The 12,386-nt window shown below is 32.7% G+C and overlaps 1 protein-coding gene across 2 annotated transcripts; it reads left to right on the top strand.

Annotated features, from left to right (window-relative positions):
* Positions 1 to 1,760: 1,760 nt before the first annotated feature.
* Positions 1,761 to 12,159, top strand: LOC134829471 (myocardin-related transcription factor A). 2 transcript variants are annotated; one of them, XM_063842547.1, is made up of 6 exons: positions 1,761 to 1,885; positions 1,970 to 2,140; positions 5,482 to 5,547; positions 5,609 to 7,765; positions 10,479 to 11,878; positions 11,987 to 12,159. In XM_063842547.1, exons 1-5 carry the CDS (start codon positions 1,876 to 1,878, stop codon positions 11,852 to 11,854), a joined length of 3,780 nt encoding a protein of 1,259 aa, XP_063698617.1. In that variant the 5' UTR covers positions 1,761 to 1,875; the 3' UTR covers positions 11,855 to 11,878; positions 11,987 to 12,159. The 2 variants fall into 2 exon arrangements, with proteins under 2 accessions (XP_063698617.1, XP_063698616.1); XM_063842546.1 differs by having other exon boundaries at positions 10,479 to 12,159.
* The last annotated feature ends 227 nt before the right edge of the window (positions 12,160 to 12,386 follow it).

Below are 12,386 nucleotides of genomic sequence, written 5' to 3'. Positions count from 1 at the left end.
ATTTTTTTTTAAGAATTGGCAACCCTGAAATATTTTTTTTAATTTTTAAATAATTCTTTGGCAACACTGTTCATTAATATTTTGATAAATTTGATTTTTTGAACACTTTTTCTATTTTTCAGTCACAAATTCAGAATTTTGAGCCCTGAACAAGTTTTTTGAAATTATAATTGAAATTTGGCAACTCCGTATATTCAAAATTTTGATGAATTTAGAATTTTTAAACAATTACTGAGTTCACAAAAATCAAGAAAATTTTCAATTTAGCAACCCTGTATCATAATTTTGACTTAAAAATGAACTTTGGCAACACTGTATCACTGAATTCTTTCACAAATTTCACTTTCAATTAATTTCCGATAATTTTTAAATAAAAATTGGCAACCCTGTACCTCAACATTCCCACATTTGTATTTCCCAAAAACAATTTCTCGTACAAACAACTCAAAAAATGGTCCAAACACGTGTTAAAAATTCCTTACTAAAATTTTTTTCAGATGCTTTCCTATCCAGAAAAAAACACTCTTTTTATTGCATAAATAAAACATAAAATAATTGTTTATTTCCCGTTTATTTCACGAGAAAAAAAATACGTCATCCGCCTAAATTTTGACCTATTACAAATTCTTCTATTCATGGAAAAAACTCATGGAGCAAAAATTCATGTCGGAAAATTTTAATTACTCTCACAAAAAATTAGCGCATTTCCACGAAACTTTCTACTAAGCTTGTCATTTGTGTCAAATTGCATCGCTAAAATTGTTGCACAAGGTTACTTTCAAAACCATTAATTTGGGAAGTTTTTAATGATTGTTCTATTTTTGGTCGTCATCTAAAATTAAAGCAAAAATTTTACAAGGCAAAACTTTTACTTTACTAACATTTTATGATATTCTCAGAATACCTAAAATAAATAGTTTCTCTTGTTTCACATAACGACGTGAAAATTTGATATTTTATTTTTGTCATTTGAGTTTTTTTTGTGATCTTGCAGATCTGAATATGCAATGTGCATTGCATAGATTTGTTTACAAAGCTAATTTTCGCGCGCGCGTCAATTTCATGCGAAATTTTCTCTCGTTTATATCGTCAGCTATAAAAGTGACGTTAAATTTTCCCTAATTTCGCATGCTTTTATGAGCAATATCCGCGTGATATCATCGGTAAAATAAACAATTTTATGACATAATTTTTTTGTAGGTTATGTTTGTGTTTTTGTTAAAAAATGGAGACGGCTGGTTATTTAAAAAAAATGTTTTTTGGCGCCTGGCGTTATTTGGCGTAAATGGCAAAAAGACAAAAATATGTTTTTAAAGAAAAATTGAGAAAAAATGATTTTTTTGGCACAGTTTGAGATTTTTTTCGTGTTTGTTCGAATTCTAAACATCCATCATCGAGTTATGTTTGGTAATGCTTGTTATTGTTTTTTCGTCGTTTGTGGGACAGGAAAGAAAAGACAATTGCATGATTTGTCTGCGACGATGAATAATGACATTTGGCGCGACATAAGTGTGATGTCAACGAATTTTTTGGTCATGACACATTTTCTAATTTTTCATAATTTTTTTTCTCTTTTCAGAGTCTACGCACAGCGTGGACGGTCCTAATTTATGGTTATTAAATCTAGATCAGGATCTAGTCAACACACTTCGTGTCAATTTTCCCGAGTGGAATTTCGGATCAAGTACTGTCGTAACCGCAGTTGCCGATCAAGACCTGAATAACAACAACACCGTGAGCCCCAGCAACGCCATTATCGTCGAAAATCAACGAAAACGTCGACAAAGTAGCAAATCCGCATCTACAGAGACATCTACACACAAAAGCAAAAACTATTCCAAATCATCGTCAATTTCGTCATCGCACGACAGAAAAATGGCGGAAGGTGCGTATTTTTATTTCATATCTTATCCGCTTATCTTATCACCTCGTCATTGCAAGCCCTTTTAACGAAAACAACTTTTTGCAGGCGAACATTCCAAAACACAGTCGTCGATCAACGCGACCGGCAACAACAACAACAACACAACGCCTGGCTTGGTGCGAATGACAGACGATGCTCAGCAGCAACGTCAATCACCGCCGAAAGCAATTGTTGATTCATCACCACTCCAACCGCAAATGGATAAAAATAAAGAATGTAAGTACTTTTCATGATGCCACGCGTGTCACGGAGCTCTCGGATAACCTCAAGTACCGCAAAAAGAAAAATTCGACAAAACCAATTTCTTTCAATCAATCATAATTATTCTGCAATCTGTCGGTTTCTCTGTGAGAGTTGCTCACTTATCACTCGTTTCGCTCGTAAACACAGAGGCAAATTTGCGTGGGTTACAGATAATTTGATGATAAAGAAGGCACAACATGTTTTTGCGACTCAGAATCGATTTCGGAAGTAATGTGAGTGAAAAAGAAGACAATTTGGAGTCACTTTGATGTTTTTAGGCATGAATTTGCTTAATTAATTTGTTTCAAGAAAACACAATTGTTATTTTTGTGATAAAAACAAGAAGGAGAAAAGTTAAGAAGGAGACGGCTTGTCTGGGCAAGTCAATCAAAACAAATCAAAAATGTTTTTAAAAGATTTGAAAAGTTTCTGTTATGGACATTTCAATTATTTATTTTTTTACATTTTAAAGGATTGGGAAGTTAATTTTTAATTTTTTTTGACGTTTGGCATTTTTGACAGATTTTTGACGTTTACAAAAAATTATACATAATTTATTTCATATAAAAAAAAATAATAATTTTTTGTTAAAATTGAAAGAAATTCTTAAAAGTGGATTTTCAAAAATTAAAAAAAAAATCATATAAAAATCCTTCAAAGCAAGTTTTAAAAGAAACGAAAAATGACAGATGTCAAAATATTTAAATATCATTTTTTTTTATTTTTTTAACAGAAATTAAAGAGTGATTTTCATTTAAAAGGCTTCAAGCTTTTCAAAAATTCATATTTTAAGAGAAAAAAAAATTTTTTGACGTCTGTCATCTGTCAAAATAATTATTTTTTTTTAAATAAACTTTTTACAAAAAAAAAAAAATTGTCGAAAAATTAAAATAATTTAAAAATTTTATAACAAAAAGTCAGTTAAATTGAGAAATGTCAAAATTTCATGTTTCTATCAAAAAAACATAAACGTCAAAAATTCTGACATTTCAAAAAATGACAGTTGATACATCAAGTTTTGAGAATTTCTAAAAATTTTGTGTCATTTTAGCTTAAAAAACTTTTTATTGTACAAAAAGTGACCTCTTAAGTCAAAAATTTGACAGCTGTCAAAATTTTCTTTTATTAAATTTTTATTTTTTAATTAAAAATTTTAAAAAGTTTTAAAACAATTTGCATAAAAATCGAATAAAAATTAAATTTTTGAATATGTCAAAATGACATCTGTCAAAAAAAAAAACTCACCTGTCAAAAAAAATCTCCTACGTTACTTGTTCGCTCCCTCACAATATTTGCACTAAAAGTCTACCAACTTTGTAATAAATTTTTAATGACTTTTTCGCTCAATATTTTTTCTGCATAAAATTTCTATTTTTAAGAGCAAACAGTCGCTTTAATGCAATAAAAAACCACAGATTTAATTTTTTATCCTCCCTCGTGAGTTTGAATGTCTCCCTTTCCCGTGGACTTTTTAATATTTTATAATCGCACGTAAATTAAGTTTTTAATCGCCTTTTACTTAATCCAATAATAAACGTTTTTACTCATGCTTCGAATATTTTTTTCCGCTGTCTGTCACTCTCGACTTTTCATATCGCGACATAATTTTTTTTTTTTTTTTGCATAAAATTAGAAAATGATGAAGAAGCGAAGAGAAGAGGAAAAAAACACGGATTTGCTTTATTGGGTGTCGTAAAAGATTTAACACTGGCAATTTTTTAGATCGTTCGCCGTACGTTTTTCTTTAATTTTATGCTTCTTTTTGTTCGCTTTTTTTATGGCAACAAAGTTTCAAAGTCGTCTCGTGAACGAAATTTCCCGTCGCCAATTTTTAAAAGAGAAAATTTTCAAAATTTTTTGTCTGAAAATGCATCAACGACGAAAAAATGAACTTTTCCTATTTTGAATGAGAATTTAATGAGGAAAAGTGTGTTGAATGAATTTTTGCCGTGGTTTCCTGTTTCTTTCTCTCTCCGTCTCTCGAGAGAGTGACTGACAAAACGGAAAACCAAACATGCTCATCACTCATGCAAGCAACAAGAGAGGAGGAAGTGTATTAACAGACTTTATCATGGAAATTGTGCGGTTTTTAGCTGATTATTTCGTCTTGTCTGCTGTGAAGGTCTCGGAACGAACACAAATTGTGCGACGGGGAACATATTTCACAGGAGTAAAAAGTTTTCACATAAATTTATTATGGCAAAAACACAAAAAAATAACGAGGAAACAAAATAATGGGGAAATAGTTGTCGGTTTTAGAAAATTTTTACTAACTTTATCGCTTTTTCTCAATTTTATTTAAATGTGAAAATTTCCGGAATATTTTCACTTCTTTGAAATTTGAATTTTTTTTATTTTTTTTTTTTTATAATTTTTAATTATTTTTTTTGGAGTATTAAAATCTTTTTTTTTTTCTAAAAATTTTATTTTTTTTTTAAACTTTTTTTTTTATTTTTTCTTTAAATTTAAAAATTTTTCGTACTTCTTAATAATTTTTATTTAATATCAAAAAATGGTTTTTAATTTTTCGAATAATTTTAATTTTTTTTTATTTTATCTATTTTTAAAATTTTTTATTTTATTTAAATATAAAATAGTGGAATCTTTCCACTTATTAATTTTTTTTTATACTTAAAATAATTTTTTTAAATTTTTCGAATAATTTTAATTATTTTTTAACTAAATTTAATTTTTTTTTTTAATAATTATATTTAATTTTTTTTTTTTGATAATTTTAAATTACTTTTTTTTTGAAGATTTTTAGAATTTTTTAAAATTAATTTTTAAATTTTTGAATTATTTTTTTTTAATTTAAAAATTATTAATAAATAAAAATTAAATATTTAATAAATTAATTAAATTAAATAATTAATTAAAATAAAATTAAATTTAATTTAAAATTAATTTATTATTTTTTTTATCATTTTATAAATTTTTTAATTTTTTTTTTTATTTAATTTTTGAATTTATTTTTTTTCTATTAAAAAATTAATATTTCAATATTTTTTTTTAATTAAAGATTTTTAAAATTTTTTAAAAAATTTTCTTTAACTAAAATTTTCCAATTTTCCCATCGAAATGCATGAAAAATTTCCAACCGGATGTACACAAAGGACTTTTCTCTCTCGTACAACAATATTTAGTTGCACAAACTTTTTGCATGTTTCTATTAAATTCCTGGCATGTGGAAAATTTGTTGGAAAAATGCATTTTAAAAAGATTATGTGTTTAAAGTATAATGAGATATCCTGCCGAGAGCTCCATAAATTCATCCCTTAAACATATTTTTTAATTTTTTTATTTTTATTTTTTAGCACTGAAAGTCAAGTTAATGGTTCGTCGCACCATGAACGAGCTAATACAACAAAATATCATACCACGTAAGTATTTTTTTTATTTTTTTTCTGTCACTTGTTGCTCAAAAACTTAAAAAATTTGCAGCATCAAAGCCTTCTCCGATGCTGCATCAGCAATGTAAGCAACTGGAACGCGCCAAAACGGGCGACGCCTTGAAACAAAAGATTCTGCAACGTCCTCAGAGGGAAGAACTTGAACGGCGTCACATCCTGGATCAACAACAGAGCTACATTGATCCGTCAATCGCGGAAAAAAGACGTCAATTATCGAAAGCGATGATCGCGGATCATTTAAATTCGAAAATTTCGCATCGCCCGGGTCCTTTGGAGTTGATTGAGAAGAATATTTTGCACACGGAAGAGCCTATCGAGCAACTTGTGAAGGAGGGATTTGTCACGTACAAAGCGGCAAATGAGGGAACTCAAAAGGGACCTCAACATCCGAGCAGTTATGTGGTCGATGATGACTCCCAAAGCTCGGAAGGAGATCCGCTGAGTGTTTGTAGTCAAGGTGATGTCGTCGAAGTATCGAATAATGCGCAAGTTGTCACCGTCGCACTTACAATACCAACCAGCGGAGGTGCTGTCGTCGTCACTTCCGCCCCTTTACAAGCCCCCGCTGCTTCAAATACCGTCAAAATGCCTTCTCTCGTGCCAACAAACCCGCAATTTGTGTCGCCCAGTCCCGTGATGAGTGCCGATCAGCCCATGAACGCGATCTGCGTCAAGCAAGAACCCACAACACAGAACCTTTATGCTCAATTGTGTCAAAGTACGGTGTCAAATAGTCCGCATCCGAGTGCCGCATTGAGTCCCCAGAGCTTGGGGTCTTCTACATCGAGCCTGAGTCCCATTTCGAACGTTGCATCGCCACCCGGGATGCTTTCCAAACCCATTCCAACGGCTTTCCTGTCGAGTCAGCAGCAAAAAAGTGACGCGCCCGGCAAAGACAAGAACAAGAAAAAGTCAAAAACGAAGGCAGCAGCTGCCAAATCGCGCATTATCAAGTTTCACGAGTACAAGGGACCTCCGAGTGCGCAAAAAACCAACAGTCCTTTGAGTAATTCGATCACCGGCGAGAATGGCGAGACGAATTATCAACTTGCCATGAAGCAGCAGTATTTGTTGCAGTATCTCGAACAAATTTACAAGCGACCTCACATCTTGCCTGCCACGCAAAAACCGCAACAAAGTGTTCCCGTGCCTCCGTTACAGCTCCAGAGCTCGTCGCAGATCGTGATGAACACGCCGCAAGGTCAAACGTCGGAAATGATGACGACCCAGCCGCCAACTGCGAGTTCCCAACAACCGCAAATGACAATTGTGACGCAAATTCCGCAAGCCACGCCCTCGATTGCGTCGTCAAGTGCTTCAATTCCGCCAAGTCCCGCTTCCACGTACAGCGATTCGACCGTCAGTGACATGGGAAAGATGAAAGTGTCGGATTTGAAGCAACAATTGAAAAAACTTAACCTCAAAGTGTCAGGATCCAAACAAGCCCTCATCGAACGCCTGAAACAACACATGCCATTAGACATCGAACCGAGCACCGAAGAGTCCATTTCCGGCGAAACGTGCGATTTTGATGCCGTAAGTAATGCCACGCCTCCGCATCAGTCGCCCTCATCCGTGGAAGAGTCAGATTTTGACACCATGGATACGACGACAACGCAACAAGATCACATCAAACACGAACCGCTGACGCCGCAACCGATGCAAATCTCTGTCGGCGAGTCCGACGACATTGTTCGCGAGCAACAACGACAAATCGAGGAGCTCCAAAGAAACCTGAGGGAGGCACAGCAACAACTCGAACAAATGAAACAGATGAAAATGGATGAATCCGAACCCGTGAGTGTTCGTCTGAAGCACACGCTCGAAGCAAAAAGGCAAAAAGAGAAACTCGCTCAACTCGAAAAGCAACAAATGTTGGCGATTCAGAAGCAGAAACAGCAGCAAATTCAAGCGGCGCAGCAGCAGCAGCAGAAAAATGTTTTTGTCGCAACGAAATCGCCGCAGCAGCAACAAACGCAAGCTTTGAATCCGCCGCCGCCAGCCTTGAATGCATTTATCACGCCCATTAAGAAGGAAGCGACAACAAATGGCATGGTGACGTTCTATAACGAAAATCAGCAAATTCCGTTGCCAACGCTTTTGGTGTGTGTTCAGGACAATAAGAAGACGCATCAGAGGACGACTTCGATGCCGAGTATTGTGTTGCCGTTGACGACAAGCAATTCAGGTGAGTTTCAATTTTTTTGCAGTTTTGAGTTGAAAAATGATTAAAAATGATAAATTAGAGCTCTCTGACAAATTTTTATCCATTTGGAGCAAGATTTGACAAAAATTGCTTTGACACAGTTTTTGACACAGTTTTTTTGCTCTTGATTTAGTTTTCAAATCAAAACTATGTCAAAGAAAAAATTTTTTTTCAGTTTCAATTTTTTGGCAGTTTTGAGTTATAAAATGATTAAAAATGATAAATTATAGCACTGTGACAAATTTTTATCCATTTGGAGCAAAATTTGACAAAATTGGCTTTGACACAGTTTTTGACACAGTTTTTTTGCTCTTGATTTAGTTTTTAAAACAAAACTATGTCAAAGTTAAAAAATTAAAAATGATAAATTAGAGCTCTCTGACAAATTTTTATCCATTTGGAGCAAAATTTTTTTTTCAGTTTTGAATTTTTTGGCAGTTTTGAGTTAGTTGAAAAATGATTAAAAATGATAAATTAGAGCACTCTGACAAATTTTTATCCATTTGGAGCAAAATTTGACAAAAACTGCTTTGACACAGTTTTTGACACAGTTTTTTTGCTCTTGATTTAGTTTTCAAATCAAAACTATGTCAAAGAAAAATTTTTTTTTTCAGTTTCAATTTTTTGGCAGTTTTGAGTTGAAAAATGATTAAAAATGATAAATTAGAGCCCTCTGACAAATTTTTATCCATTTGGAGCAAAATTTGACAAAAATTGCTTTGACACAGTTTTTGACACAGTTTTTTTGCTCTTGATTTAGTTTTCAAATCAAAACTATGTCAAAAAGTTTTCAAATCAAAACTATGTCAAAAAAAATTTTTTTTTTCAGTTTCAATTTTTTGGCAGTTTTGAGTTAAAAAATGATTAAAAATGATAAATTAGAGCCTTCTGACAAATTTTTATCCATTTGGAGCAAAATTTGACAAAAATAGCTTTGACACAGTTTTTGACACAGTTTTTTTGCTCTTGATTTAGTTTTCAAATCAAAACTATGTCAAAGAAAAATTTTTTTTTCAGTTTCAATTTTTTGGCAGTTTTGAGTTGAAAAATGATTAAAAATGATAAATTAGAGCCCTGTGATAAATTTTTATCCATTTAGAGCACTATTTGACAAAAATTGCTTTGACACAGTTTTTGACACAGTTTTTTTGCTCTTGATTTAGTTTTCAAATCAAAACTATGTCAAAGAAAAAAATTTTTTTCAGTTTCAATTTTTTGGCAGTTTTGAGTTGAAAAATGATTAAAAATGATAAATTAGAGCCCTCTGACAAATTTTTATCCATTTGGCAAAGTTTTTGCTCAAAACTATTCAAAGAAAAAAGCAAGATTTGACAAAAATTGCTTTGACACAGTTTTTGACACAGTTTTTTTGCTCTTGATTTAGTTTTCAAATCAAAACTATGTCAAAGAAAAAAAATTTTTTTCAGTTTCAATTTTTTGGCAGTTTTGAGTTAAAAAATGATTAAAAATGATAAATTAGAGCCCTCTGACAAATTTTTATCCATTTGGAGCAAAATTTGACAAAAATTGCTTTGACACAGTTTTTTTGCTCTTGATTTAGTTTTCAAATCAAAACTATGTCAAAGAAAAAATTTTTTTTCAGTTTCAATTTTTTGGCAGTTTTGAGTTGAAAAATGATTAAAAATGATAAATTAGAGCCCTCTGACAAATTTTTATCCATTTGGAGCAAAATTTGACAAAAACTGCTTTGACACAGTTTTTGACACAGTTTTTTTGCTCTTGATTTAGTTTTCAAATCAAAACTATGTCAAAGAAAAAATTTTTTTCAGTTTCAATTTTTTGGCAGTTTTGAGTTGAAAAATGATTAAAAATGATAAATTAGAGCCTTCTGACAAATTTTTATCCATTTGGAGCAAAATTTGACAAAAATTGCTTTGACACAGTTTTTTTGCTCTTGATTTAGTTTTCAAATCAAAACTATGTCAAAGAAAAATTTTTTTTTCAGTTTCAATTTTTGGCAGTTTTGAGTTATAAAATGATTAAAAATGATAAATTAGAGCCTTCTGACAAATTTTTATCCATTTGGAGCAAAATTTGACAAAAATTGCTTTGACACAGTTTTTGACACAGTTTTTTTGCTCTTGATTTAGTTTTCAAATCAAAACTATGTCAAAGAAAAAAATTTTTTTCAGTTTCAATTTTTTGGCAGTTTTGAGTTATAAAATGATTAAAAATGATAAATTAGAGCCTTCTGACAAATTTTTATCCATTTGGAGCAAAATTTGACAAAAATAAATTTTTATCCAAAATTTCAAAGAAAAAAATTTTTTTCAGTTTCAAGCAGTTTTGAGTTGAAAAATGATTAAAAATGATTTAGACACAAACATTTGGAGCAAAATTTGACAAAAATTGCTTTGACACAGTTTTTGACACAGTTTTTTTGCTCTTGATTTAGTTTTCAAACCAAAACTATGTCAAAGAAAAAAATTTTTTTCAGTTTCAATTTTTCGGCAGTTTTGAGTTATAAAATGATTAAAAATGATAAATTAGAGCCCTCTGATAAATTTTTAACCATTTAGAGCAAGATTTCACAAAAATATTTTTCAAAATGAACTTTTTCATGAAATTATTTCAAAAAATTGGAAAAAAATAATAATTTGAAACATTTTTTCTCATAAAACTTACCAAAATATAAAAACTTTTACAAATTTTAATAAAAAATTTTTACTTTCAGGTCCCCCTCCTTTGGTTGAAGCCTCCCAACCGATCACACTCCAACAAAACCCGATAGTCAAACACCACACAATCCCCCTTCCGCAGTCATCGCCTCCCGAATTACGTCCCATTGATCCGCTTCCGCCTCCGCATTACGACGAAGCAACCAAACGTCTCGAGGACAACAAGAAATTAGCGCAAACTTTGGCAGCGCAAAACGTTCCTCCGCTCGCCAAATGCACGCCAAACATCACGCAAGTCCAAGCCTTGAGCAAAATCCGCAAAAACGGCAGCGGCGACTCAATGACACAAGCTTTCAAAGATGTCTACGAGATTTTGAGCAAAAATGGCGAGTTACCTGACAATGCAGAGACTCCCGAAAGCCCTTCGACACCAACGCCGCAACAGCAAGTAATGATGATCAATCCCAATTTGATGTTCGACCGACGAGTTCGAAGTGTCGTGAATGAATTAACGAGCTCTGGAGTCAGCAACGACGCTCCTTCCTCGGAAATTCCTTCGTCTTTGTTGCTCGATGGGGGTTCCGATCTCCTAAATTTGCCCGTTTTGTCGCCAATGCAGCAGGACTGCATGCAAAGTGACCCCGAAGAGACGCTGGACAAGCTTTTGGCGCAAGCGCAGCAAACAAACGATTGTCACACGCCCCATAATTCGCCTTTCCATCAAGCAGCGACAAGCGGAACACCCACTCATCCATCCTCCGGGTCGTCTCAGCTCCTCACAGACTTCAATGATCTCGAATTGCTGGAATTCCCGATGGATATTGAGGATGATGCGGCATTCCATCACGCGAATTTCACTCAAACCCAACCGCAATCCGACTCAAATTCACAAATTTCGTCAAATTCTCGCGTTCATCGCGAAATGAATCCAAGTCTGACGCCATCCCTGAACGAATTGATCCAAATTCAGCAGCAACAGCAACAACAACAGTCCGAAATGAACGGATTCGGGAACAATTTTACGGATTCCATGAACAATAATCACAGCGAGAACAGTCATTGTAGCAGCAACAGTCACTTTAACAACGAAACGCCGATGGATTTTGAGAATTTATTGTCAAATTTTGAGATTCCCACGAATTTCGACACACTTCCGGGACTTCAAACGACCAATTCAGCACCAAATACGCCTCAAAGACCGCCGTCGCGTGATTTAAATGGCTTCGAAACGTCTCCCTCGAGCTTCGGATCGCACTTTTACAACCATCATGTGCACTCGCCACTTCACTCGAATGCTTCCAATCACTTTGCGAATCACCATCACATGAACCATCATCACGAAAACATCCTCGAATTCTTCAATGATGACTTCCGCATGGGTGTCGGCGATTCCATGTCGTGCGAAGTCGATAATTTGTTGTGCAACATTTGAACCCGATTGGAAATTTGTAAATAGGTAAGATTTTTTGTACATATTTAGACTTAAATGATTGTGATTTCTCTCTATTTTTAAATATTTAAAGAAAAAAAAATTAACGTTGAAGGCATTATTTTATTTTTTAAGGCAGGCACGACTTACTTACTTACAGTAGAAGCATTAATCAGCACTCTAATTAAAAAAAAATAAAAATACGAAAAAAGTGCCTTTGTATCCTGGATGAAAACTAAAGGATACGACTTTCTTAATTTTTATTCCAATTTCCGTAGTTGGTCTTTCTTTTACTTATTTTTTCAGTACTTGACAAAGAACTTTCATTCACAACTTTTCTTTTAAATATTTTTTTAAGCAAAAAAAAAAAAATAATTCAACACTGAAATGAATGGCAAAAAGTTTTCTTTTACAGTGAAAAATCTTTATTTTAAATTAAAATGAAAAACTTTCCAACAAAAAAAAAAATAATAAATAAATAAATAAAAATATTTCCCCATCAAAAAAACAATAAAAATGAGATCATTCCCAATTT

Source organism: Culicoides brevitarsis, chromosome 2 (assembly GCF_036172545.1).
Source record: "Culicoides brevitarsis isolate CSIRO-B50_1 chromosome 2, AGI_CSIRO_Cbre_v1, whole genome shotgun sequence".
NCBI lineage: Eukaryota > Metazoa > Arthropoda > Insecta > Diptera > Ceratopogonidae > Culicoides > Culicoides brevitarsis.
Note: the sequence above shows the minus strand (reverse complement) of the source record. Positions and strands in the feature narration are given on the sequence as shown.

Coding starts and splice junctions, on each gene's coding strand:
- LOC134829471 (XM_063842547.1), top strand. Junction 2,141..5,481: donor AATGGATAAAAATAAAGAAT/GTAAGTACTTTT, acceptor TTTATTTTTTAG/CACTGAAAGTCAAGTTAATG. Junction 5,548..5,608: donor ACAACAAAATATCATACCAC/GTAAGTATTTTT, acceptor AAAAATTTGCAG/CATCAAAGCCTTCTCCGATG.